The sequence below is a fragment of the Brassica oleracea genome, chromosome C7 (genome assembly GCF_000695525.1).
Source record: "Brassica oleracea var. oleracea cultivar TO1000 chromosome C7, BOL, whole genome shotgun sequence".
NCBI classification, from domain to species: Eukaryota; Viridiplantae; Streptophyta; class Magnoliopsida; order Brassicales; family Brassicaceae; genus Brassica; species Brassica oleracea.
In genome coordinates this window covers 19,842,330-19,867,318 of record NC_027754.1, presented here as the reverse complement: position 1 = coordinate 19,867,318, position 24,989 = coordinate 19,842,330, and the positions used below count along the sequence as shown (strand labels likewise).

Here is a 24,989-nt window from a genome sequence, read left to right as displayed (position 1 = left end):
GTAGTTGAATTTTGCTAGGAATTTACGACGAAAAATTAGGTTGGTGGCAAAAAAAACGTGTTAAGTTGGTGGATTTCTCGTTCTTTCCTCGTAAGTTATTTCCTCGTAAAAATCATGCTAAAATTACGACGAATTTGCGACGAAACACATTTTTCTCGGAAAAACCACGTTAACTTACGACGATTTTACGAGGAAAATCTTTACTCGGTATTTTACAAGGCCATTACGACGAAACTTTATTTCCTCGCAATTTCATCGTTAAGTCATCGTAATTTCACGAGGAATAGTTTTCCTCGTTAAATTTCCTTGCTAAAACTGTGTTTTCTTGTAGTGACGACAGCATGAGATTTTCTTTACCAATGCAAAATGAGCTCCACTACTATGATTCCTGCGAGATAATATAGTTTTATTGGATAGGTTGGGATTAAATTATAACCATTCGACTTATCCTCCTCATCAAATTATGCATTTCTAACCAGTGGTGGTAGTTTAGTGGCGCTTAAAGAAATAAATTCAATACGGCGAACCCTGGTTCGAATCCCGCTGGGCACACAGATATGTGCTATTGCTTTCGGCTCATTTGAATGTCCAGAAAAAGATCTATCTGTGGATTATACCTCCATCCGGAGGTTAGGTGTGTCTTTAATAGACACCGGTTTAACCCTCTTCTTTAAAAAAAAAAAATTATGCACTTCTTTTATTTATTTATTGACACAAATATTTAGACATGATACACGTGATTTTCTTTACCGAAATCATTAGGAATTTTTTTTAGTAACTTGGGATATATCCCTGACCTAAATAATTAGTATTACCAACCAGTTAAAAGTTTTTTAAGGCCAAATTCATTTTTATCAAAACAGAGTGGTGATCTGAATAGATTGAGGAATGACCAGTTAACCAATACAACTTGCTCCTCCTTAATTAGTCTTGAATAGGACCAGTCCTCGATCATGATAACTGAAAACATAAACTTTTTGCGAAAACCACATAGAGATAGGTTTTTCCTTTCTAAAAAAATGTTTTAGGCTTCTAAATTTGTAAAAAAAAACTAGATGCAATCTTTTATAAATCACCATATACCCTCTAAATCTCAGAACCGGTCCCATTCTTAAATAATTGCATATATCATGACTAGGTTTATGAATCTTGCTAGGTTTCATATTCTTCGCCAAGTAAAATATTTGGGGTTTCAAACCCAAGATGTAATATTGATATTTTTTTTTGTCGGTCACTGTACATGACCAGTTGAACTGTAATAGTAAAAACATATAACTAAGTCCGTAACATTTTTGGTCTAGTTGTATTTAATGTAGAGCTAAAAAATAAAAATAAAAAGCAATTATATTTCTGCATCAATATTTTTTCTTTAGATTTTTGGCTTTAATTTTAATTAAAGTTATATTTTGGCTTTAAAAATTAAAATAAATTATATTTTTCTACATCAATAAAAAATAATAATAATAATTCTGGCTTTAATTTTAAAAACTAAATAGTTGTAAAAAATAATTAAAATATTACTGGTAATTTTAGGTTGAAGATGGAAACTTAAGCCTAAAGACAATTAATACAGTCCGAGGCAGTGGCTGAGCTACCCATGTGTTTTTATTTTTTCTCAAATTTATTTTTACTTCTTATGAAAAAGCTGGAAAAATATTACAGAATTAGCTAATTGACCCTTATAAAATAATATTAATCCTAAGCTCGATCCTTGTAACCAATTAGGTTGGCTGCGCCAATGGTCAGAGGTAGTCCTGAGATTATTGAGATCATAAACAATTTAGTAAAAGAGTTTTTCTAAATTAATTTTACAAATTTGAAGATCTTTTTCGATATAAAGTTTTATAATTTTGATAATTTTTTGGTAAATTTTATATCTTTTTGGAAATTCATTTTAAATGCTTCATTTGGTTAAATCCGGAACCACCCGTCGATACAGTCCGACCATTCGGCTCCAATTATTCTTCTACATAATTCGATATGATAATCTGAAAATTACATATCTTTCTTTTTGAAATAATTAGGACTATTGGGCTTCGGATTCGGTAGTGCATGGGGCACTATCACTTCTGCAATATTATTGAGTACGTGAGTTCTATTCAATCCCCTCGCAAAGAATTGAGAAAATGCTTAGTGGGCTTTGGGGGTGTCAATTAGATTGGCTCAGCCCATGGCTTATCACTTTTTTTACTCAAAATTTATTAAATCTTTATAATAAAACACAGTATTATAAAAACCGACAGAAAATGATAATATCGGAAGCAATAACCCAAAAAAAAATAATAATAACAATAAGATAGGATAATACGAGAAATAAGTATTACAGAATCACATGTATTAAAATTAGAACTGATGGACTGATCATAACTCGCAGACACTCATAAAGAACATGAGACCAAAAATAACCAAATAACCAATGATTTAAACAAACCCAACCCTGAAGGGTACACCACCAAGCCAATACATGCACAACATCGGTACAAGTACAGAGACTGTTACAAACCGGAGCCGAGGTAGAACCAAGTCAAAACCAAACACCTAGGCTTAAGGACACACGAACTTGAAACACTACAAGGAAAAATACCGGCGAAGATTTACATGTCTTACATGCGGACATTCATTAGGCAGAATAACAATCTACAGAGCAAAAACTGGTCACCTCCTCGCAAGAGAAAACATGCAAATCAAACCCACTACTTCATCTACTTCATCTTGAAACGCTCGCCCAATCCATGGTGGATAAAGGAGAGGCCTAGTAGATACCTCCACAGCAAGTACACCTCACATCGACGAATCCAAAAAAAACTAGAACAAAGCGAAAAATGAATTGACCATCACTGCAAGCAACCAAAAAGAAACAGAAGCACCACAATCCAAATCTAAAGCAACCCTCGACTTGTCAACAAAAACGATTCTATAGATCCTGATCGTCGAAACCAGTGAGAGGTATAAACCAACGAGAAGGAGACTCTCACCCAAAATCACTATAAACCATACAAAACCTAGATTAAACTAAAGAAAAAAGGAAATCCTCCCTCACGTAGCGTAACCACGGAGGGAGATCGGCGACTGTAGAGTTTTCTTCTTCTTTTCTCTCTCGTGCGGCGATTCAGCCTATCTAAAATCTACAAAATCCATAAATATTTGATCCCATTTCACCCTGGTTGATAAATATTTAGAATCTATATTGTAAAGCCCGGTTGAGTCTAAATAGGACTTTAAAACTTTTTAAACTTTATGGGGTTTTCCAAATAATTTGTTATAACGTTGTATTTACATCTTTCATCTTTTTTAAATTTTGTAAGTTTTCACTGACGAAAACAGTTTCAACTTTTTGTCTTCAAACAAGTAAGTTTAAATTTTCTTCTTTAACAAAAATGTTCTTATACACTTTAAAATTATATTATAAATAAATCAAATTCAATAAAATTTAAATAACCATATATAAATCAAAACAAATTAGAGGGTGCTACTGTGATATGAATTTGTAATGATTGTTAAAATTCTCAAATTCTATTTTTGTTGGTTAGTGGATTCTAACATTTTTATTAAAATCTAGTGTTATTGGTTTGATGATTGTTTAATGACTTATAAATCTGTTGTTGTTTAATTTTTTTTAAAGATTCTAAGATCCCATCAATTCTATTGTTATTGAGAATTGAATTTTACACAATTTCACTCATAAAAAAAAACTTCAAAAATCTTGCATATTGTCTTTAGATTCTTAAAATCATTGAATCAAAATATTTTTAAAAACTATTTAAATAGGAAAAATTCTTTAAAAGTATTTATAAATTCTACAAATCTTCTGACTTTTAAAATCAACCAACTCTACGCAAATTATATTTCCACTAACTCCTCCTCTCTTGTATAAGAGAATAAAAAATATAATAAACCAATCCAACTCTATGTTCCGGAAAAGAAAATTACATAAAGAAAAAGACACATGTGTCAAATTTATGCGATTTTGTAATGATCAAATTGTAAAATACATTTACAACTTCCTTATTTGTTTTTCTAAAGTTTGGATCAAGAATAATAAACAATATTCCAATATAAAAAACAACTACAATTGCAAAAATGAAAATATAATTTTTTTTTTAGTTTTTCGAGTCGGTTCTGTCCTAGATATGCGTAAACACAAATATCTAAAATCTAGATAGGTTTAACTCAAAAAATCCGAATGGACTTAGCTGCAAAGACTCACATTTTTAGCTTATATAACTACGTCCAATCTCAGTAATTTATCAGGCGGTGCATATTTGAACTCAGGACCTCGACCCTAGTTTAGTTGACTTGTAAATCCTCTATGCAAAGATGTTCAGTGGACCCCATATGACCAGACTGGTTCTGATACATGCTCAAGAAACAAATGCATGGGCCCATAATTTAATTAAATTTTGGGGTCTATTTTTATTGTTGCTAATTTGTATTCTATTCGTGAGAAATGTAAAAAGTTGTGGGACGTATTTAAGCACGTAACAAAATTAAATTTTAATTTTTTTTTCTTTTTATTTCGATATGATGGTGAATAGTAAATAATAATTAATTAAACCTTTAACTGTACCCATTTTAAGTAGTCTTAGCTACATAGTAAATAAAAACTAAAAAATCTTAGAAATTTGTTTCCAATTTTTTAATTCAGTTTTTATGTTTGTCTTATTAAAATCAATTTTCATAAAGTATTACTTACAATCAAATACATCACATGTAATATTAATTGGTTTGGTTATCTTGTCGAGTACAAAATAATGTGATCCAAAAACTATGAAATAAAAAATTGATGATTTATCAAAAAAAAATATAAGAAGATTTAATTTCTTAAGTTGATATAGTTTATTAGGTTTTAGGACATTATGATTTGTTTTTATTGTAAACTTGAATTTAGTTGATCTTTCAATATATTATTTAGGGGCCCGATTTTTTATTCTGTATGGGACCTCGTATATCTCAGGATCGGCATTGCATATGACTATATGAATCGACTATGTTTCATTGTACAATGATACCACCTCTAATTGAGAAGAAAATTAGACGTAAAAAATGAGAAGAAAATAATAGGGATGTCGATTAAGAGCTTTGGTACAATGTATTTTTTTCTTTTGTTAAAATTCTAGTACCATGTAGATTTTGTGAATTTCCTATTTATTATTGTGAGGTTTTGGGCTTCAGCAAAGCTCTTGGGTCAGCGACAACAACATCTCTTCTGGGCCAGTAAGCATGCAAGTCCACTCCAGTTATAATCCAATCAATTATGAAGCATATATATATATATGTTAGTATGGTCGATTATGGTTGTGAAGCAGCATCAAGGAAACTAAGGGTTTACGGCAACAAGAATCAAATCAATCAAAGGTTAATAAGCAAGAGGAAGGAGACAACAATACAAGATACATAGCTTAGACCTAAGTCTATTATCTAAGGGCTTTGTTGTATCCTCTAGCTTGGATTATTTGGTTCTTTGTAAACATTCTGTCTATCACACTGATTATCTATCACACTGATTTGGTGTTGTTAGTGTCTCTTTGATCTAGTGGATTTTGGGAGCAGAAGTTCTCCCACGAGACGTACCGCGCCGACGGTCGGAAACTCGTTAAATCGTTTGTGTCTTTACTTTCAGTACTATACCTAGGTCAAGATAACTTCTAACCTAAGTAACCTAAGCTAATAATCTTTACAAGTGGTATCATAGCTTCCGGTTTACATCAAGGCTGCTTAGGAAACAAAGAGACAGAGGAGGTGCGCATTCTGTACCTGCTCGATGGTGAAGTCAAAAGAACGCATCGAGATTGACATGTTCGAGGGTGACGGTGACTTCGCACTATGGAAAGTGAGGATGCTTGCTCACTTTGGAGTACTCGGATTGAAAGCCATTCTCACCGACGAGAAGCTTTTAAAGGATAATCCTGACACAAAGGATGAGCCATAGTCTGCCATGAAAGACACTGGAAAGGGGCTAGCTGGTATCGTTGCACCCACACCTGCTATTGATCCTGCGAAATTCGAAAAATCAGAGAAAGCCAAGGACCTGATTGTGCTGAATGTTGGGAACAAAGTCTTAAGAAAAATTCAACACTGTGAGACTGCTGCTGCAATGTGGAATACATTGAATAGTCTATACACAGAGACTTCGTTACCAAACCGAATTTATCTACAGCTCAGGTTCTACACTTTCAAGATGGTTGATTAAAAATCCATTGATGAGAATGTGAATGACTTCCTAAAACTAGTGGCAGATTTAAACAATTGCAAGTTGAAGTATCAGAGGAAGTTCAAGCTATTCTACTGCTAAGTTCTCTACCTAACAAGTATGATCAACTCAAGGAGACTCTCAAGTACGAGAGAGACACACTGAGCCTAGCTGAGGTGACTGGGGCTGCTAAGTTAAAAGAAAGAGAGTTGATCGAGAGTGGTAAGTTTACCAGATCAGGTGGAGAAGGTCTGATGGTTGAGAGAGGCCGATCAGACAATAGAAACAGCAGATGAAGTGGGAAGAACCACAAGGGCAGGTCCAAGAGCAGAAATGGACGATCTAAGTCTCGTCCCAGGAACAACAAAAACACCAAGGGGTGCTTTATATGCGGTAAGGAGGGCCACTGGAAGCGTGAGTGCCCTGATAAGAAGCAATTCAAAACACCAGAGTCAGCTAATGTAGTAGCAGAGTCTAAGGAACCTCTAATTATCACCGTAAGCACCCAATAATCCATTGATGAATGGGTAATGGACCCTGTCTACTCGTTCTACATCACTCCAGACAAAAGCTTTCTGTTTGACGTGGAGGAATTCGAAGGTGGAAAAGTGTTAATGGCAAATAACACACACATCAACATTCAAGGAATTGGGAAGATTAAAATTTTAAATCCAGATGGCTCTACTGTCATTCTAACAGGCGTAAGATATATGCCAGGTATGAGACGAAACTTAATCTCCTATGGAATGTTGGAAACATCAGGATGCAAATATGAAGGCAAGGATCTTATGGTCAATCTCTACAAGAATGATAAAAAGGTTATCTCAGGGAAATATCATCAGGGACTATATTATCTACAGGGAACAGTCTCTGGAGGAGAGGCTAATCTATCTAAAGTTGAGAAGAATATGACTAATGTTTGGCATTCACGCCTCGGTCATATGAGTCTTAATAATATGTCTGAACTTGTCAAACAGGGATTTATCATTGACAAGGAGGTTAAGGCATTGGATTTCTGTTAACACTGCATAATTGGGAAATCTCACAAGCAAAGTTTTCCTAAGGCTAAGCATGTGACTAAAGGGATTCTAGAGTATGTTCACTCTGACCTTTGGGGTTCTCCTTTTACACCAGACAGTCTTGCTGGAAACAAATACTTTGTGACTTTCATTGATGATTTTTCAAAGAAAGTCTGGATTTATTTTCTGAAGACTAAGGATAAGGTATTCTCTAAATTTAGAGAATGTAAAGCTGAGGTTGAAACTAAGACAGAGAAGAAACTCAAATGTCTAAGAACAAATAATGGGTTGGAATTCTGTAATAGACAGTTTGATAACTACTGCAAACAGGCTGGAATTAAACGTAACAGAACCTGCAACTATACGCCACAACAAAATGGGGTCTCAGAAATGATGAACAGAACCATCATGGATAAAGTGAGATGCATGTTAGCCGAATCTAGCTTAGACCAAAGCTTCTGGGCAGAAGCTGCATCTACTGCTATCCATCTGATTAACAGGTCACCTAACTCTACACTAGAATTCAAAATGCCCGAAGAAGTTTGGACAGGTGCTAAGCCCGACTTGGGACATCTCAGAACATTTGGATGCACTGCTTATGTGCATATAACTGAGGAGAATACGGTACCAAGAGCCATCAAGGGAGTCTTCGTGGGATATCCTATGGGTACTAAAGGTTACCGATTTTGGATAGAGGACGAAGGAAGATGCAGAACCAGCAGAAACGTTGTTTTTAACGAAGAAGAGCTGTACAAACACACTGTTGCTAAAGAAAAACGAAGCATATGAGTGACCAAAGGAACTGACTAACGAGCAAAGAAGAAGGTTTCATTCAGTGATGATTTGATCAGAGGGCCTTCTCCTTCTGTCGAATCCAAAGACACATCTGATCAAGGTGGAGAAGAATCATCATCATCTAGCTCTAACAGCTCAAGTGACCAAGAACAAGATCATGAAGTTGATAGTGAAAGTGATCACGAGGTTGAGATTGAGAGTGGTGACACTGAAACTCTAGACACCTATGTTCTGGCACAAGATAGGGAAATGAGACAGAACGTGAGACCATCATCAAGATATGAAGGTGGAGAAGAATCATCATCATCTAGCTCTAACAGCTCAAGTGACCAAGAACAAGATCACGAAGTTGATAGTGAAAGTGATCACGAGGTTGAGATTGAGAGTGGTGACACTGAAACTCTAGACACCTATGTTCTGGCACAAGATAGGGAAAGGAGACAGAACGTGAGACCACCATCACGATATGAAGATGGGAATTTTGTAGCTTACGCTCTCAATGTAATTGAGGACTTTGAAGTTCAGGAACCAAAAAGCTACGCAGAAGCTGTGAGAAGCCGAGAAAAGAAACTATGGAAGCAGGTAGCAGAAGAAGAAATGGAATCATAGAAAGAACAGAACCTGGGATCTCATTAATAGGCATGCAAAGGCAAATCTTGTTGGATGCAGATGGCTATTCAAGCTAAAGCCAGGAATCCCAGGTGTTGAGGATGAACGATACAAAGGCAGACTAGTTGCTAAAGGATATTCTCAGACATAAGGGATTGACTACAATGAAATATTTTCACCTGTTGTGAAACATGTCTCTATCAGACTTATGCTCAGCATTGTAGTGAATTTGAATTTGGAACTAGAACAGATGGATGTTAAAATTGCTTTCCTACATGGAAGCCTAGAGGAAAGAATCCTTATAGAACAGCCTGGGGGTTCATAAAGCCAAGGATAGAGAACAAAGTATGCCTATTAAGGAAGTCTCTGTATGGCTTGAAGCAATTCCCAAGAAGATGGAACCATCGGTTCAACAACTTCATGAAGGATCAGTTATTTGAACGTTGTAGTAAGGACCTATGTGTCTACATGAGGGATGTTCAAACTAATAAGGAGATCTATCTACTCCTATATGTCGATGACATCTTGATTGCCTCAGGAAATAAGAAGGTGATCAAAGACCTGAAGGAAAAGCTGAGTGGAGAATTTGAGATGAAGGACATGGGAAAGGCCTCAAGAATCTTGGGCATGGATATCACCAGAGATCGAGAGAAGGGAAACCTGATCCTATCTCAGAGCAAATACATTGAGAAAGTCCTAAGGACGTTTGGAATGCAGGACGCTAAGTCTGTGATTACTCCTACTGCATCATATTTCAAACTAAGAAGTCTCACAGATGACGAGTGGAAAGTGGAGGCTTCTCAGATGGAAAGAATTCCCTATGCCAGCGCCGTGTGGAGCCTAATGTACGCCATGGTAGGCTCCAGACCTGACCTAGGGTTCGCAGTAGGCTATATTTGCCGATTCATGAGTAAACCAGGAAGAGAACACTGGAAAGCTGTTCAGTGGATTCTAAGGTACCTAAAGGGAGCAGTTGATTCGAATTTAACATTCAAGAAGAACTCTACACTCCTAGTGGAAGGATACTCAGACTCAGATTATGCAACAGACATAGACAGAAGGCGCTCAGTTACGGGATATGCATTCAAATTTGGAGGTAACACTATCTCATGGAAGTCATGTTTACAATCAGTGGTTGCCCTATCTACTAGAGAAGCAGAGTACATGGCTATGAATGAAGCAGCTAAAGAAGCAATGTGGCTAAAAGAAATATGCGATGAACTAGGTTTCAAACAACAGGGGATCAAACTCTACTGCGATTCTCAAAGTGCCCTAGCTCTAGCAAGAAATCCAGTCAATCACGAAAAGACAAAGCATATAGCTACCAAGTTCAACTTCATTCAAGACCTAGTGTAATCAGGGGATATTGTCCTAAACAAGATACACACTAATGTTAATCCATCATACTTCCTAACTAAGACGGTACCTGGTCAGAAGTTCCAGCTTTGCTGTGAGCTTTTGAATGTGAACTGAGGAGACGCAGGGCACTCCAAGTGATTCAAGTTGAACGGGTCCACCCTCGCACAAAACAGACAACAAACAAGAGGTCAGTATGTGTGCAATTGTGAATCTAAGTCAACAGGGAGTGTCAATAAAGAACAAGGAATCACCTGGAGGATAATAAGAATCGAGAAAGAGTACTCGATTCAGGTGGAGTAATCGTGAGCCACCAGACATTCCCGAGTAGAGGAAAAACAAACTCAGAGAGCTCCATGCGTCGTCGTGGGCAAGTCTCAGAGTCATATACATCAGAAAATCATCACCAACATCTCAGAACCAGCTAATCTACATCAAGCCACGAGCTACAGTGTGAGTAACAAACTCAAAAACGTTACGAAGCAATGAAGCATGTTAGAATGGCTTACCAGCGGAACGTGGTAGTGTGTTAACAACTCAAGGAGCTGAATCAAATGTCTGATTGAGGAAGGGTTTCAAGATAGAAACTGAGACAGCTCATCATCGAGCTAAAGCGACTCCTGAAACATCACAGAGGAGTCAGGTCGACAAACGATAAGCAGATTACAGAGGGTTTGCTGAGAAAGGGGATTACTTGGTTTACGAAAGAGGTGGAGCATGATGACATAGCTCAAATATGAGCACAAGCGACAATGAATCCCAATCGCTTCTGAAACGGAGCTCACTTCGGAGCTACAGACATGTCGGAGGAGGTGAATCACTCACCGGAGGAGACATTGCAAAACTGAAAACAAAGGGGTTAGTAAACCGCTAAATCAGACATCTTCTTGTCTTTATAGATTATCATATCTTCTCGAAGCGTGAGAGAAGGTAGATGTACCTGAGGACAGAGAAGGAGGAGAAGCGGCACCGTCATGGCAGACAGATCTCCCTCGACGGAGCTCGGTGAAGCTTCAAGTACTCGCAGCGAAGAGGGTTGAGAGGAAAGAGAGAGAGAAGCTAGAAGGAGGTGAAGAATCAACGGAATCTCAAGTTGAGAACTTTCGATTGACTTTGCAGATGATCCTAATCTCTAACAACGAGAGAGACTAGATGTGCCTGAGGTTAATTGAGAAGAGAAATGTAATCATAACGACTCCATCGACCGGAATCTCACTCAGAGAGGATTCAACGTCGGAAGGAGACAAAGATTCGAGATGGTGAGAGAGAGAGAAGCGGCCGAGAGTGATTCTTCGACTTTCAAACAAAGAGACAGAGTAGGGTTGTCGGCAGAAGAGGCAGTGAGCTGGGCTTATGGGCTTCAGTCAAAACGGTGGAGATTTGTGAGGTTTTGGGCCTCAGCAAAGCTCCTGGGCCAGTGACAGCAACATCTCTTCTGGGCCAGCAAGCATGCAAGCCCACTCCAGTTATAACCTAATCACTTATGAAGCATATATATATGTTAGTATGGTTGATTATGGTTGTGAAGCAGCATCAAGGAAACTAAGGGTTTACGGCAACAAGAATCAGATCAATCAAAGGTTAATAAGCAAGAGGAAGGAGACAACAATACAAGATACATAGCTTAGGCCTAAGTCTATTATCTAAGGGCTTTGTTGTATCCTCTAGCTTGGATTATTTGGTTCTTTGTAAACATTCTATCTATCACACTGATTTGGTGTTGTTAGCTAGTGTCTCTTTGATCTAGTGGATTTTGGGAGCAGAAGTTCTCCCACGAGACATACCGCGTCGATGGCCGGGAATTCGTTAAATCGTTTTTGTCTTTACTTTCAATACTAGACCTAAGTCAAAATAACTTCTAATCTAAGTAACCTAAGCTAATAATCTCTACAACTTTTGAGGTTTTTACAAGTGAACATATACGGATACATTTAACATATTTAACAAGAGATGAGGTTGAATAATATAATGTCGTACCTTTACAACATCTAAAGTTCTAACAATTTTGTGTTAACTGAATAATACACGTAGAGATTATGTAGGGAAGAAATTTAAAAACACCTCTTTTCTCTTACCTACAAAAATTATGGGATCGACTCGGCGTAGCACTTCTTGAATGTTTTAATATATATAAATAACATACACAATAAATCACATTCACACGAACAAATTATTATAACTGAAAACAAATTTAAAAAAAAAAACAACAAATATTACAAACCATATTCATGAACCATGTGATTCATTGTACAAACTGGCACGCTTATCAATAATATATAACCATCACGAGATGTTATATATAAAAGTAATTTTCACTCCAAAAGAAAAGAACAACATAAGACCACCTCCATTGGTTACAACCTTTAATGGGTTCTTAAGGTTAATTTAATTATTAATTGTGTATTTTAAGTAGTTTAGAACTCTTAATATTGTAATTAGTTTTGAGAAGGTCCAATGGAAGAACTCCTATGAGGTTCTTAATTATTATTTTTATTTTTTAGAAATTGAATTATTAAATTTAGTTTTGCTATAATCTTTATATTTTCTGGATAATTAAATTCATCAATAAACTCTCATTTTTTAGTTTTGCTATAATCTTGATTATGAAAATAGCTCATACACACGACTCATGATCACACAACTCACTCAGCTCTGGATCAGTCTGCCTGAACCGTGATTGGCTTTCCTCTTCCCATCGAGAATCCTCTGGTCCCATCAGGCATCCTTGGTCCCGGTGGTTGCTGTTTTGGCTACTCCATGCTGCTCATTGGATGGTTTGAAGGTGGTGTTCCAACTTGATGTTGATGGTGATGATTATGATGATTCCCACGCTACGCCCTTTTCTCTGCCCACCCGCTTTCTCATTCCCTTCATCCCTTGCTCCTCTCCCTGTTATTTCTTAAAGTTAAGGAATCATCCATGGAGAAACAATGCAAAGACCCGAGAACATATTTGGTGTGTTACTTACTACTATCACTGCCTGCTCAGGCACATTTGTATCCCATTCTCCAGAGAACTCCTCAGCTTGTTTCTCAATTGGCTGTTGCTCAGATGTCGTGGCATCATCTTCTTCATGTTCTACTTCTACATCATGTCCTTTTCTTCCTCGCCCTTGACCCTGTTTTGGTTCCTTTGTCTGTATAATTAAAACAGCAAACATGAACCGGAATCAACTACACAGATCCTAACCGAGACCAATGGCTTCTATCTGAAGAAAAATAGAAAAACACAAGAGATTTGTGTGATTAAACTTGCATAACCAATGTCATTACAATGCCACATATACACAACACCAAGACACAAACACAATACAATAACATTAATCGATTGACCAAGACACAAACACAAACACAATGCAATACAAGAGCAACCACAAGACTATGTACTTCAATACTCATCTATCACTCAAAATTAATCGATTGACCCAAAGAAAAAAATGTTAACTTTGACTGAAAAGAGGTCTATATAAAACCACATGATCAACAAACCAATTCAGGAGGAAAAGAGTATAGTTTTGAAGAGCTTACATAAAGTAATCAAACCAACACACATATTAGGCAGAAAAGAAGTAAACACCACCGGTTCTTTTATCTATCCAGACCTTTTGCAGATTCATTTCTTAGAAAATAAAGCTGACATATTTTGATTTTTGATTACAGAGAAAGAGAGAGAATGAAGTAGACGAACCTTGGTGCCTTGATCGAAACCTTGCAGAGGCAAGTGTAATTATCTCTTTTCTGAAGATTTTCAGGGAAACCACCAAAGATCCTCTCAATACAAGTGTGAATGTCTCTTTTCATAGACTTATTCCCAAATTGGAAGAAACCTAAATTCCCAAATCAGAAAATCAAAATCCCTAAATTGAGATAATACCCACGAAATCAAACATGATGAAGAATAGATAATCAAGGTTTGGGAGCTGTGTAGAAGAATGATTTACCAGACAGATTCGAATGAGAGAGTCACGACCAAGAGAGGAAGAGGCGAGAGAGAGAGACAAGAAGAACCAATAAAAAACAGACACGTTAGAGGTTTTTAACAATTCTAAAACCTCTTTTTTAGGAACCGGTTGTTGTCATTTTTTTCCTTTTTGATTTATTTTTAGGGCTTTTCTCTTAAGAACCCTTGCTTAATAACCTCTGATGGAGGTGCTCTAAGGATCTAGAAAAACACACTCACACACACACATTTGAAACGGTGTTTAAATCGATGAACCGCAAAAGCAAGATGGTTCATTGTATAGCCGTGGATAAGTGTCCATGCCGCAAATTCGCTTTCTCTTTACTTGCATGCATACAATTCAAGATTAAATTAGCTCTGACCACCAACTGTATTAGTTATAAGCGATATATTACTGATCAGAAAGTAATAACATTTACTTGGCAAGTTGCGTGAAGTCGGCCCATGTAGGCTTCTCCCAAATTAAAGACCCCAAAGTACTTGAAAGAACGGCTTGTTTACCACCTAGTGGTTTCAAATACTTCCTTATTATCCCCTAGTTAGCCATGAATTAGGAGAGTGTGAAATTATATATCTTTAATGGTTTATCATAACAACAATTTTTTTCTTGTCCCAAAAAAAAAAACCACAGTTTTTTTCAAAGTTTGTTCACAGTGAAAATTTTAGACCTTAAACCTGTAATCTTGCACATATCTGGAATCAGCCTTTAGATATTTTAATTTAAAGAATAACAACACCCTTGTAACAAGTAATACCTGTGATTCAAGGCTTAGTTCGTCCACAAGAACCTCAGCTATAACAAGTCGTGGCAAAGGACCATTGGCTAGACCGTGACCGTCATTTGGAACTTGAGCATCCGGTGGAGAAAACCAGAGAACTCGCAGTTTCTTCTTAGGAAAATCAAGTCCGCCTCCAATTTTATATCCATAATCCATGAAAAAACTCGACAAGGAATCTATTCCATATCCATCTACCTATAAAACATACGGTATGTCAATTACAACCCCAAAGAAAAACGATTTTTACAACTAGTTTCAACAAATCTTGAGGACTATTATTGGTACGTACCTTAAGTGTCCTGAAAGTAAAGTGGTCATAGCAGATCTTCTCATTGTCCACGGACTGAACGAGCTCCCATATCGTCTTCGCGGTCGGGTTCTTCCTCAAATACGTCTTCAGTATATTCTCAAACACGTTCCTAAGAAATGTTTCGCTTCCTCCCTGTGCATCGAAATTATATATTATGGTAGTGATAATTTATTATCTTCATAGAAATCAAAGTTGAAAAAAGAACCTTGAACAATGATACATGAGGTAAATCGAGAGTACCCATGCGGAAAGATCCTTGAGATGTGGATGAGAAACAGATTTGCTCGATTGTTCTTATATAATAAATTATCTCGAAATAAGAAAATATACTTATTACCTAGAAAAAGTATGGGTCGAATCACGGACCAAGATCACAATGTTTCACAATGATTACTAGCAGACAAAAATGAAATAAATGTTATGAAGCTAGTGGTAGTGGGCCAAATTGACAAATCATCGCTATATTTGGTTTTGACAAATCACGAGAGTTTTACGTACTTGCTTTTTTAAACCTGGCTCTGTTTCTGTTAATGTCCCACGGAATAATTTAACATTTTTTTTTAACACTGGTACATCATTTTTTTTAACAACAATTTATATTAAATTAAAAGTTAAATATTACAACAGGAAGTATACTCGACGGCTAGAAGATAAACTAAAGTTACAGCAATATGAAAGATAGAAGTGTTAAAGGGGTGAAGAAACCCGTAGAGATACTTCATTTGAAACCTTGAAACTGATGTTAGAAGAAAGTGCTAAAGTCGGTACAAGAACCGACGACGGGAAATCCTAGAAAGAGGGTTTGATAACGGTTGGTAGACACCAACACTGATGATGACAAAGTCTCCTTAGCTTCAAATAAAGTTTATGTATCTGATAGGAGTGGAGGATGAGCTCGTACTGAGTTCCCAAAGGACCTTTGTCGAAGATGAAAGTTAATAGCTGGCAAGAAAATGTGAGTGATTCCAGAACAGTAGGTAATAGCTGTAAAAAAATGCCTCATTTGCTTAAATTTTACTGTGGTACTCATGAGCAATAGAGCAGAGACTATCAAATCTCTACTGACCTGTGAAGGCTGAAGAAATCGTGGATCAAAACTAAGTACATCATCACGACTTTGGCTAGGTGAACCCTGTAGACTTAATCTAGATGACAGATCGTAGACCAGCAAGATGCTTGGGAGAAGGATCAATGACCCGAGTTCATAATCATCCGGCAAAGATAAAATCTTACTGTGCCATGATTTTTTAGTGGCCTTGGGTAGAAGACATCGCAAACCCATAAATGGGTCAAGCCCAACCAAAAGCATTTGTCAGGGAGTCTAGAATCTGTGTCGGAATGGTGGGGCTCAGCGATGCGATGCGACGCGACGGAAGAGTAACGGCTGTCGGAAGGGGAGAGAGCAGAGGGAAGACGTCGGAGGGCCGTGCCGACGTAGCGGAGAGACGATCTCTTGTCCAAAAATAACTTGAAACGAAGGCAACGACATAGACGCCGGTAGATCTTGCCACTGAAGCATCGAATCGAGGAGGTGAGGAGGAGCAGATCCGGTGAGTTTTTCCTCGATCTCAGCAGCTACGGTGTTTCTACACATATCGAGAGGGATCACGGCAATGAAAGGCTGAGTAGAGGAAGCGAAAATTAAAGGGTGAGCAAGAGAGGCAGCGGCGGAGGGGTGAGCAGTCTGGTTGCTTGCTTGATTAAAAAAAAAAATTTAATTAAATCATGTGGTTGGGAGAGATTTCTTCAAAGGAAAAAATTACTGAGCTGCTTAGTGGATGATTATGAACCAGGAAGCCAGCTGACTTATTCTCACCAAGACTTGTGTAAACTGAAGAAACTCAACTTAGCCATCAGATAATTAGTCACCACTTTCTTCTCTCCTATCGTGAGAAACAAAAGAAAAAAAAAACAGGGAGCATTTTTAGAGAATTCAAGAGAGAAAGAAGAGAAAAATTAGTGGAGAAAAATCAAGAGAGTTTTGGGTGTTGTTTTCTTCAACCAGGCTGTGTTGTTGTTGATGTGTGGAAGAAGAAAGGAAATTAAGCTGATCAGATCAAATCACCAGCCTTGCTCTGTTCTGAACCAAGTTTTGTTTCTGTTTTGATGATAGTCAGATTGTGAGCTTAGCTTGAAAGGAGTCTTCAGCCAAGATCAAGCCTTCTAGTTGTTTTGGTAAGCTGCAGTGAAGTGGTTTGGATGTGGTGATCAGAGAACCTTATTAACTGTCATGAACCTTGTGTGAACATTTGAGAACTAGATAGAGTTGTGTTTTATTGAAACATAAACTAAGATAGCTCAATGAGCTTTATTGAAATATAAAGAACAGAAAGTGAAAGACTTTGGGTTGTCTGCAAGAGATTCAAGAGTTGTATTGATGATTCATAAAGATGAGAAGAGAGGCTGCTAGAAAGCGCAGCCAAAGTTACAACTTCAGAACTGTTAACAACATATATATATGAGTCTATAACCCTAGTCTAAAAGCTTCTAACGGATCATAAGGTTGGGCTTTTCTTTGGGCTTCAATACCTTGTCCATTCTCAGGATCGTTTTAGCTCATTCGAGATCAGTTTCAGGCAGTGGGGGATGTAGGTGAGCCAAGTTGGTGGCATTTGCCCCCATGAAAATTTCTAATTCTTTATAAAATGTATGAACTTTAGTCTTGTTTTCTATGTTTATATTTGATTTGCCCCTTACTAAAATTATCTTTTAACCTTGTTTTCTAAGTTTATATTTTATTTGCCCCCAACGAATATAAATCCTACATCCGCCACTGGTTTCAGGCCTTCTTAAATTCGGTTTCAAGACTTGTATCAAGGTGAGTCTAGACAGTTGGATGAATGAATAAATCATGTATGAGTGTAGCATGATTTAGCTGCAGTGAATAGTCACGAATGATTAAGTGTTGTCTTATTATTCTTGAAAATTCTTGAAGCCTTAAACTCATGTGAACTCTTAGGAAATGTTCTTAAGTGATCATGGAGGTTCATCTGTGACTTATTACTTGTTCCCAAGTAATAATTATATATGCATTCATATAGTTAATAATTCATGGAAGTAATATCATATGAAGTTTTAGTCAATACACACTACTTAAATATCCCCGTAATACGAAGAGCTGTCTCTTGTTCGTACGTGGTTCACGTGACGTATCAAGATGTACGAAGACACAGAGTTACGTTATTGCAGACTAGGGCCGTGTACTGGGTGACGATCCAGTTTCGGGTGTTTGTAAAGCGATTATCCGGAGGAGATGAGTTTTAATCATTTTTAATTATTTTCTCTTAGCCTTTTGTGGTTTCGGGTTTAGCATATGCCTATATATAAAAATAAAATTATGAACCCATGACGGGTGATATAAAGTGATGTATAGGACGAGATTCATAAGGATGGAATATGTACTAGTACTTGAGTGATCATACTTATGCATTATTATTATTGTGATTGTTTGTGTTGATGATTTAATGTGTCATGATTCTAGATTCACTGAGTATGTTATTACTCACGACTCATTCGTGTGTGCTGGTAACCGTTACGCGGGAGACTTACTCTTTTGGATTTGAAGGAACGGCGTAATCAGCGGTAGTTTTTGTTGTCCTTGCAACGAATCTTTTGTTGTACATTTACTGTAAAACGTTGTTGGGTGATATACCGTAGGTTAAAACTATAACGGTTTGTAAGATGTTTTAAAATAAATAAATAATGTATAAATAATGTTTATAAATTACGAGTTCTCATAAGTTAATAGTCTTTGTCCGGGACGAACCAACTATCGGGTATTGCTTGTCGGGTTGAAAAGCCTAGAGTGATATCCGATAGGAGCGTCGGTGTTCTCGGTATGTTGGTCTAAGGTGATCGGAAGAATCCGAGAACCTTGGGTCGGCCTTCGGGGAACAGCGACCATGTCATTTCCGGTCAATTACGACCGGGGGTGCCACAGACATGATAATTGGATCCTTGACACTATACCAAGGTCCCTATGTAACCCCAAGATAGTTTTGTTTATCTGACTCTTAAGGTTTCTAATCTAATGCATAACAACACAAGGAGATGGAATGATTTGCGAGTGAGAGATGCCTTTATTGAGGAAGATGCAGTTAGAATTCTCAGCATTAAGCCATCCTCGAGAAATTCAGATAAGGTGATTTAGGGTTTTACCAAACATGGATATACATCACAGATTGGTTGCCGTTTCTTAGATACATTGCAAAACTATCATCACCCCCAGCTGTAACCACTCCACCCATAGAGAAACAGCTGTGGAGAGCGATCTGGAAAACCAAATGTCCCGCAAAACTAAAGCACTTCCTTTGAAGGCGTTGTCAGGAGCTCTAGCGATTAAAGAGCGCTTAAGGTCTAGGTGCATCCCAGTGGACCCAGTTTGTGTTGCGTGTGGAGCTGACTCTAAAAGCATATGTCATGTTTTGTTTCAGTGTGCCACAACAGTCGATACGTGGTCGTCGTCAGGAATTCCTTTTCCAGCAAATGGTTTCTCGCCAGGGTCTGTTTTCTTGAACTTGTTCCACCTTGTGGTTATCAATACAAGAAAGAGAATGCCACTCTTTTGAGAGCGTTTCCCTGGATTTTATAGCACCTTTGGAAGGCCCAAAATGCACTAGTCTTTGAACAAATGAGATATGAATCTGCATCAGTTTTAGTTCGTGCAAAGGAGGATGCAGACATGTGGTAGTCAACAAACTGCTCTGATACAGAGTATGTTACTTTGACAGGTCCTAATGGAGGGTCAACATTAGGCTGGAAGCGCCCTCCTCGGGATGCTATTAAATTAATTTAGGTGCCTCGTGGATAAATAGCTCACACACCAAGTGGAGCTTCATGGATCCTACATCAATCCAACGGATCGGTAATGCTTCATAGCCGCAGATCCTACTCTGTGATCTCATCTCTACGAGAAGCAGAACTCTGGTTTATATACTAGGCAGTGGATTGCATGAGAAGCACAAGACAGATAAACGTCATCTTTGAACCGTCTTTTTTCCGTGCTAGAGAGGTTTTTCTCAATCTGAATGGTTTTCCAGAGTTGGATGACTAACACAAGAGCTATCTTACAATTTCTGAATGATCTGGAGGCTTGGAATTTTTCTCATGTCAATACGTCAAAGAATATGCATGCAATTCGCATTGAAGAAAGTGCCACGAAAGACAACCGAACCCAATCCTATATAGCCTATGGGTATTCAATGGTTAAATCATGTGCTTACTGAAAAAGGGAGACATGGTCAATAACCAGCTTTGGTTTTTTCCGAATTTTACTATTTCTTGCCCTCTGTTATGATGCCTATGGGTATCGGGCTTCTACTTTCTGTCTTTGTTTTCATGTTATTTTTCTTTCTTTTGTACTTTATACTCTGGTTTCGGTGTGGCATGTCGTAGGCACCCCACCATTTGATTACGATGAATATTTTAGTGTTAAAAAAAAAGACTATCTAAATGGTTTAAGCGCTAGATGCGTATGGACCATCGCGATTCGTCAATAATGGTTTATTTTGATGAATTTTAGCTACATATAACTAAATGTTGTTTGGGTTTTTTTGAGCAAAAAATGTTTGTTAAGAGAATGTTTTTGTGCTCTTATTTATGGTATTCAGTCCCACAATACAACTGTATCATCTTATGATTCGCACGCAGAATCCAAAATCAAAAGCATGACGAACCCGTGACAATTCACACTCCAAAAGCAATACAATTGTGTCATCTTAGTGTCTCAGTGGTCCAGTCCAATATGTTTTCCTTGAATCTTAATCTCAAATCTCATCAAACTGACAAAATTAAACATGTTTCTCAAACCATATTATTTCTCTTCACTTGGCTTGTATTGCCCACTTTTACATCCCATGTGTATATAACATAATTCTCCCCACGCATCAACTTTGTGTTTTAATTGGTTCATAGTCTAAATCCGAACAAAGCAAATGTCCATGTCAATAAATAAACTCCTCACGGAAGACCCTCCTAAGTAAAAACAAAACATCACAAGACCCACGTGGGGAAGAACAAACAAACCAAGCCAGCTAATAAATTATAAGAGAGACCAGTTTATATATATACATGATACATCCATCCGCAAGGCAACTGCCATCAGGAAACTCCCAAATCAACAACAGCTAGCTAAAAGCAACCCTGCATTCACATTTCCTTTGTCACGTCTTTATATATCACAAAACTCACAAGAGGGATAGATACAGAACAAGATTGCTTTGAAATATCAACAAACCTTGATAACAATGGCCTCGACTTGTCATGGGCCTTAGCTATACCGATTATTTTCACCGTGGTTGCTCGCTCCCTCTGTGAGATTGCCTTCAAGCAGGCAGTCAGCAAAGTTTTTCAACCACCTGTGCAAAAGATTGGACACGAAATACTGTAAAACAGAAAGAGAAGAAGTTTGCCCTTTAAACCCGTTGGACTTAAAGTGAATAAGCACAGTAATTTCAAGCTGATGTGACTGCTCAAATAAGAAAAGACCACCTTGGTTTCAACATCTGCAAGCAAGTTACGAGCTTTCTGATTTACAGGGAAGTTGAAGCTGCTCCTGTCCGATTAAAGTCTGCATCCAAAAAGAATAAAAAGGAAATGTCACATAAACGCAAAAGATCAAATCGATCCAAGAGAAACAGCTAGTGGTCGTCAGCTCATATATGCCTTGAAACAAAAATAAAACTCAGGACTCACCACCAGTCCAGTAATCGAATTTTGCAATGCTCTCAATTCAAATCTCAAGTGAGTTGATATCCTGACGAGCCAAGGTTACCTGCTTGTTGGGGTGTATTTACATCCCCTCGAGGCCCATTAGACAATGTACTAGGCTCATTTGGATAGAAAACCCTACACATATCATTGTATAAATAAAGAGATCTTTCTCTTGATTAAGGGTCTCTCTTCTCCCATTTGGGATATTAAACACTTCATACAAAGAGCTTATTGATTCTTAGATTTATAGACACTTGTAATCATACATGTAATATAATCTTTAATCAATAAATTCTTTTTGATGTTCTTTTTCCATTTGATTTCTATGTTGATTTCTCTTTAGCCTCAAGAATCTAAGAAATCTACTTCTTAAATTCTTCATTGTATGAATCCGACAAACACACCATTTTCGGTTCAAACAGTTGGCGCTAGAAGGAGGGGGCCAAAGAGAACAATCTTGATAGCATATCAAACTTGGGAACGATTTAAAAAAAAAAAAAATTTATTATCGGATTTCGGAGTCGCCGGTCAAAACGGAGATCCGTTGAGTTCCGTTCGATGGTCCCGACGACAAACCAGCATGTGACGGGAGGAGAGATCGGCCTGCTTCTCCTGCAGTAGCCGTACCGTCCAGATAGAGCTCCGACAAAGGCAACAGAGGCTGTCGTGGGTCAATTCCTGAGCCGACAAGATTCAGACAACTTCTAATCTCCGGCGAGTTTGTAAATGGACGAGGCCGTCGTTGCTTCCTCAGAGCCGTCGAGCTCCACTCAACTGCAACCGACAATGAGATGGTCGTACAACGTGGAGATTCGGCTCGGTTCCTCCCTCTGTGCCTCCAGTTCGTGGTTTCAGAGATTCTGCTCGGTTCCAGGCTCGTCGGTGGGTCTTCGGTGACATCAAGCAAGGCTCCATGAGAAAGCTTCCTCCTTTATCATGTGAGACCAGATGGCGAGAGCCTTTGGGCCTCAAGAAGCTTTTTAATGCCAAGGGCCATGATGATGTCTCATGAGAAGTTTGAGAAGCTCTTGCCAATTACGGCAAGCTGACCTCAAGACCTTGATTCATCACCATGACTAACCGCAGAGACAAGAACAAGAGCAGCATTGACGTCGTGAAGGTCTCCATTCTAGCCTCCGCCTGACATCCAGCGAGTGGGTCAGTTCATCGCATTGACAGTGAAAGCTCATCAACGGACCAAAGATCTTCAAAGGCACGAGCTTCATGTCCAAGAAGAGCTCGTTGGTGGAGAGCATCGAGCTTGAGCTTTCCGTTCAGACAAAGCATCAGTTTGACTCGAGATCTCCGATCTCACCGAGGTCGAGAACTAGCCATCCATCCAGAGGCATCAGACACGATCGTTGAACCAACAAGCCCAATGATGATCGAAGCCCGACGAACGTCCTTCTCGGCAATAAGTGGTGTAACGGGAAGATCAAGACTTTTCTCGGTTTAGTTGCAAGTAGCTGAGGCGTAACATGTTTCCTAGCTCAGATGGAATGGAACCAATCGCACCATGATCTCTGCACGATCTCATCAAGCTCTTGCCTCTACGTCACAAAAGCTTCTCATCAAAGTGAAAAGGAGGCGCAACGTCTTAGGCTCTATCAGTGACGATGTTCTCAGGCTCCATCCCGAGCTCTGGTGCATTATCTTCCAACTCCAAAATCTTGCAGTCACAGGGATGAGGAGAGTTTGATTCATTATTTCCTTCTCGGCTACCACTTCCCGAGAAGCCACAACTCGAAATGAAGATATGACGGCACCAAGGTCTTGAATCTTCTTCACCAAGATACGAACAAAGTTCGACAACCTCTGACAACCTCGGACGTTTGTTTCTTCTCCACACTAAAGATAAGTTATTTTACTAAATCACCACATACTTTAATCACTTTTAAATTAGTGTTAAGGTAAAGATTGTGAATTTGGTTAAAACTATTAAACACTCTAAGCTGCTCACTCATATAACTTTTATGAGATGATTCTTGTGATTGGTTTGCTCTTGGTGGACAATTATTATATCATCATATGCATTTGAGAGCACTAAGCAAGAACAAGTTCGATAGCTTGCATATTAATTATGCAACAGTTGGTCATTTCTTTTGGTTTATATTGGTCTAATCATGATCATGCTTTTTGTTAACCAGAGCCAAAGAGAAAAACGGAGCCAACAAGCAGTTGCCACCACCATATGTCCTCATGCTTCGAAAGATGGCTCTCAGCCACGAGCTTATCGGAAACAGCACAGGCCGGTGCTTTCTCACGTCATCATAGCCTGACGAGCATACACGCCAACAACTTGCTCGACACACACAATCTCAACACGAGACTTCGGGTCGGCAATAGTTCGGTAAACATGCATTTTAGGCACGAGTTTAAATTGAACTTGCTTTTTATTAGGCACGAGTTTGCGGTCGACTCGCTTATTGTTAGACACGAGTTTACCAAAAACTTATCTTTGGCTAGGCATAAGTTTACAGAAGCTCTCCTTCCACTAGGCACGAGCTCTCAGTAAACTCGCCTCTGTCTTAGCATGAGTCAAGTAAACTCGTCTTTTGCTAAGCACGAGTTTAAAGCAAACTCGCTTCTTACTAGGCACAAGTTCGAAATAAACTCGCCTAAACCGTCATAGGCATGAATGTGTCTAGTTCATTGTCTAATAAACCCTATTCGTAAACTTCGCAGAGATCGATTCCATCTCTCTCAACGAACTTGGGGGGACTTACTGTTGGGGGTGGATTTACATCCTCCCTCGAGGCCCATTAGACAATGTACTATGCCCATTTGGCTAGAAAATCCTACACATATCATTGTATAAATAAAGAGATATTTCTCTTGATTGAGGGTCTCTCTTCTCCCATTTGGGATATTAAACACTTCATACAAAGAGCTTATTGATTCTTAGATTTAAAGACACTTGTAATCATACATATAATATAATCTTTAATCAATAAATTCTTTTTGATGTTCTTTTTCCATTTGATTTCTATGTTGATTTCTCTTTAGCCTCAAGAATCTAAGAAATCTATTTCTTAAATTCTTCATTGTATGAATCCGACAAACACACCATTTTCGGTTCAAACAATGCTCTCCTCATAACAAAAACTACATTTCGTTAGTCCAAAACTGTTCCAACTGATCAAGATCCAACCTTTATATCTGCAGCTTAATACATCACCAGAAACTTGCTCCAGATTCTTTGTCAAGTTAGCCACACGGCACTAGCCATGAACGAGAGTCCCCTTCGAAAATGTTTACAA

The 24,989-nt window shown here is 38.1% G+C and overlaps 1 protein-coding gene and 1 long non-coding RNA gene across 5 annotated transcripts; both read right to left on the bottom strand.

Moving 5' to 3' along the window:
* Positions 1 to 12,210: 12,210 nt before the first annotated feature.
* On the bottom strand, positions 12,211 to 15,349 carry LOC106306220. Of its 4 annotated transcripts, none has more exons than XM_013742757.1 (8): positions 15,224 to 15,349; positions 14,998 to 15,150; positions 14,685 to 14,903; positions 14,349 to 14,464; positions 13,910 to 14,248; positions 13,657 to 13,795; positions 12,938 to 13,177; positions 12,487 to 12,858 (listed from the first exon to the last, which is right to left on the bottom strand). In XM_013742757.1, the coding sequence occupies exons 1-5, from the start codon at positions 15,260 to 15,262 to the stop codon at positions 14,131 to 14,133; spliced, it is 645 nt and encodes a 214-aa protein (XP_013598211.1). In that variant the 5' UTR covers positions 15,263 to 15,349; the 3' UTR covers positions 12,487 to 12,858; positions 12,938 to 13,177; positions 13,657 to 13,795; positions 13,910 to 14,130. The 4 variants fall into 4 exon arrangements, with proteins under 4 accessions (XP_013598212.1, XP_013598211.1, XP_013598210.1 ...); XM_013742756.1 differs by having other exon boundaries at positions 12,938 to 13,105; XM_013742759.1 differs by having other exon boundaries at positions 12,938 to 13,105; positions 13,657 to 14,253.
* Positions 15,350 to 20,890: 5,541 nt separating this feature from the next.
* On the bottom strand, positions 20,891 to 21,795 carry LOC106304750. Its single transcript, XR_001262823.1, has 4 exons — positions 21,712 to 21,795; positions 21,508 to 21,586; positions 21,254 to 21,374; positions 20,891 to 21,159 (listed from the first exon to the last, which is right to left on the bottom strand). It is a non-coding gene; the product is annotated as an uncharacterized LOC106304750 (long non-coding RNA).
* Positions 21,796 to 24,989: the final 3,194 nt, after the last annotated feature.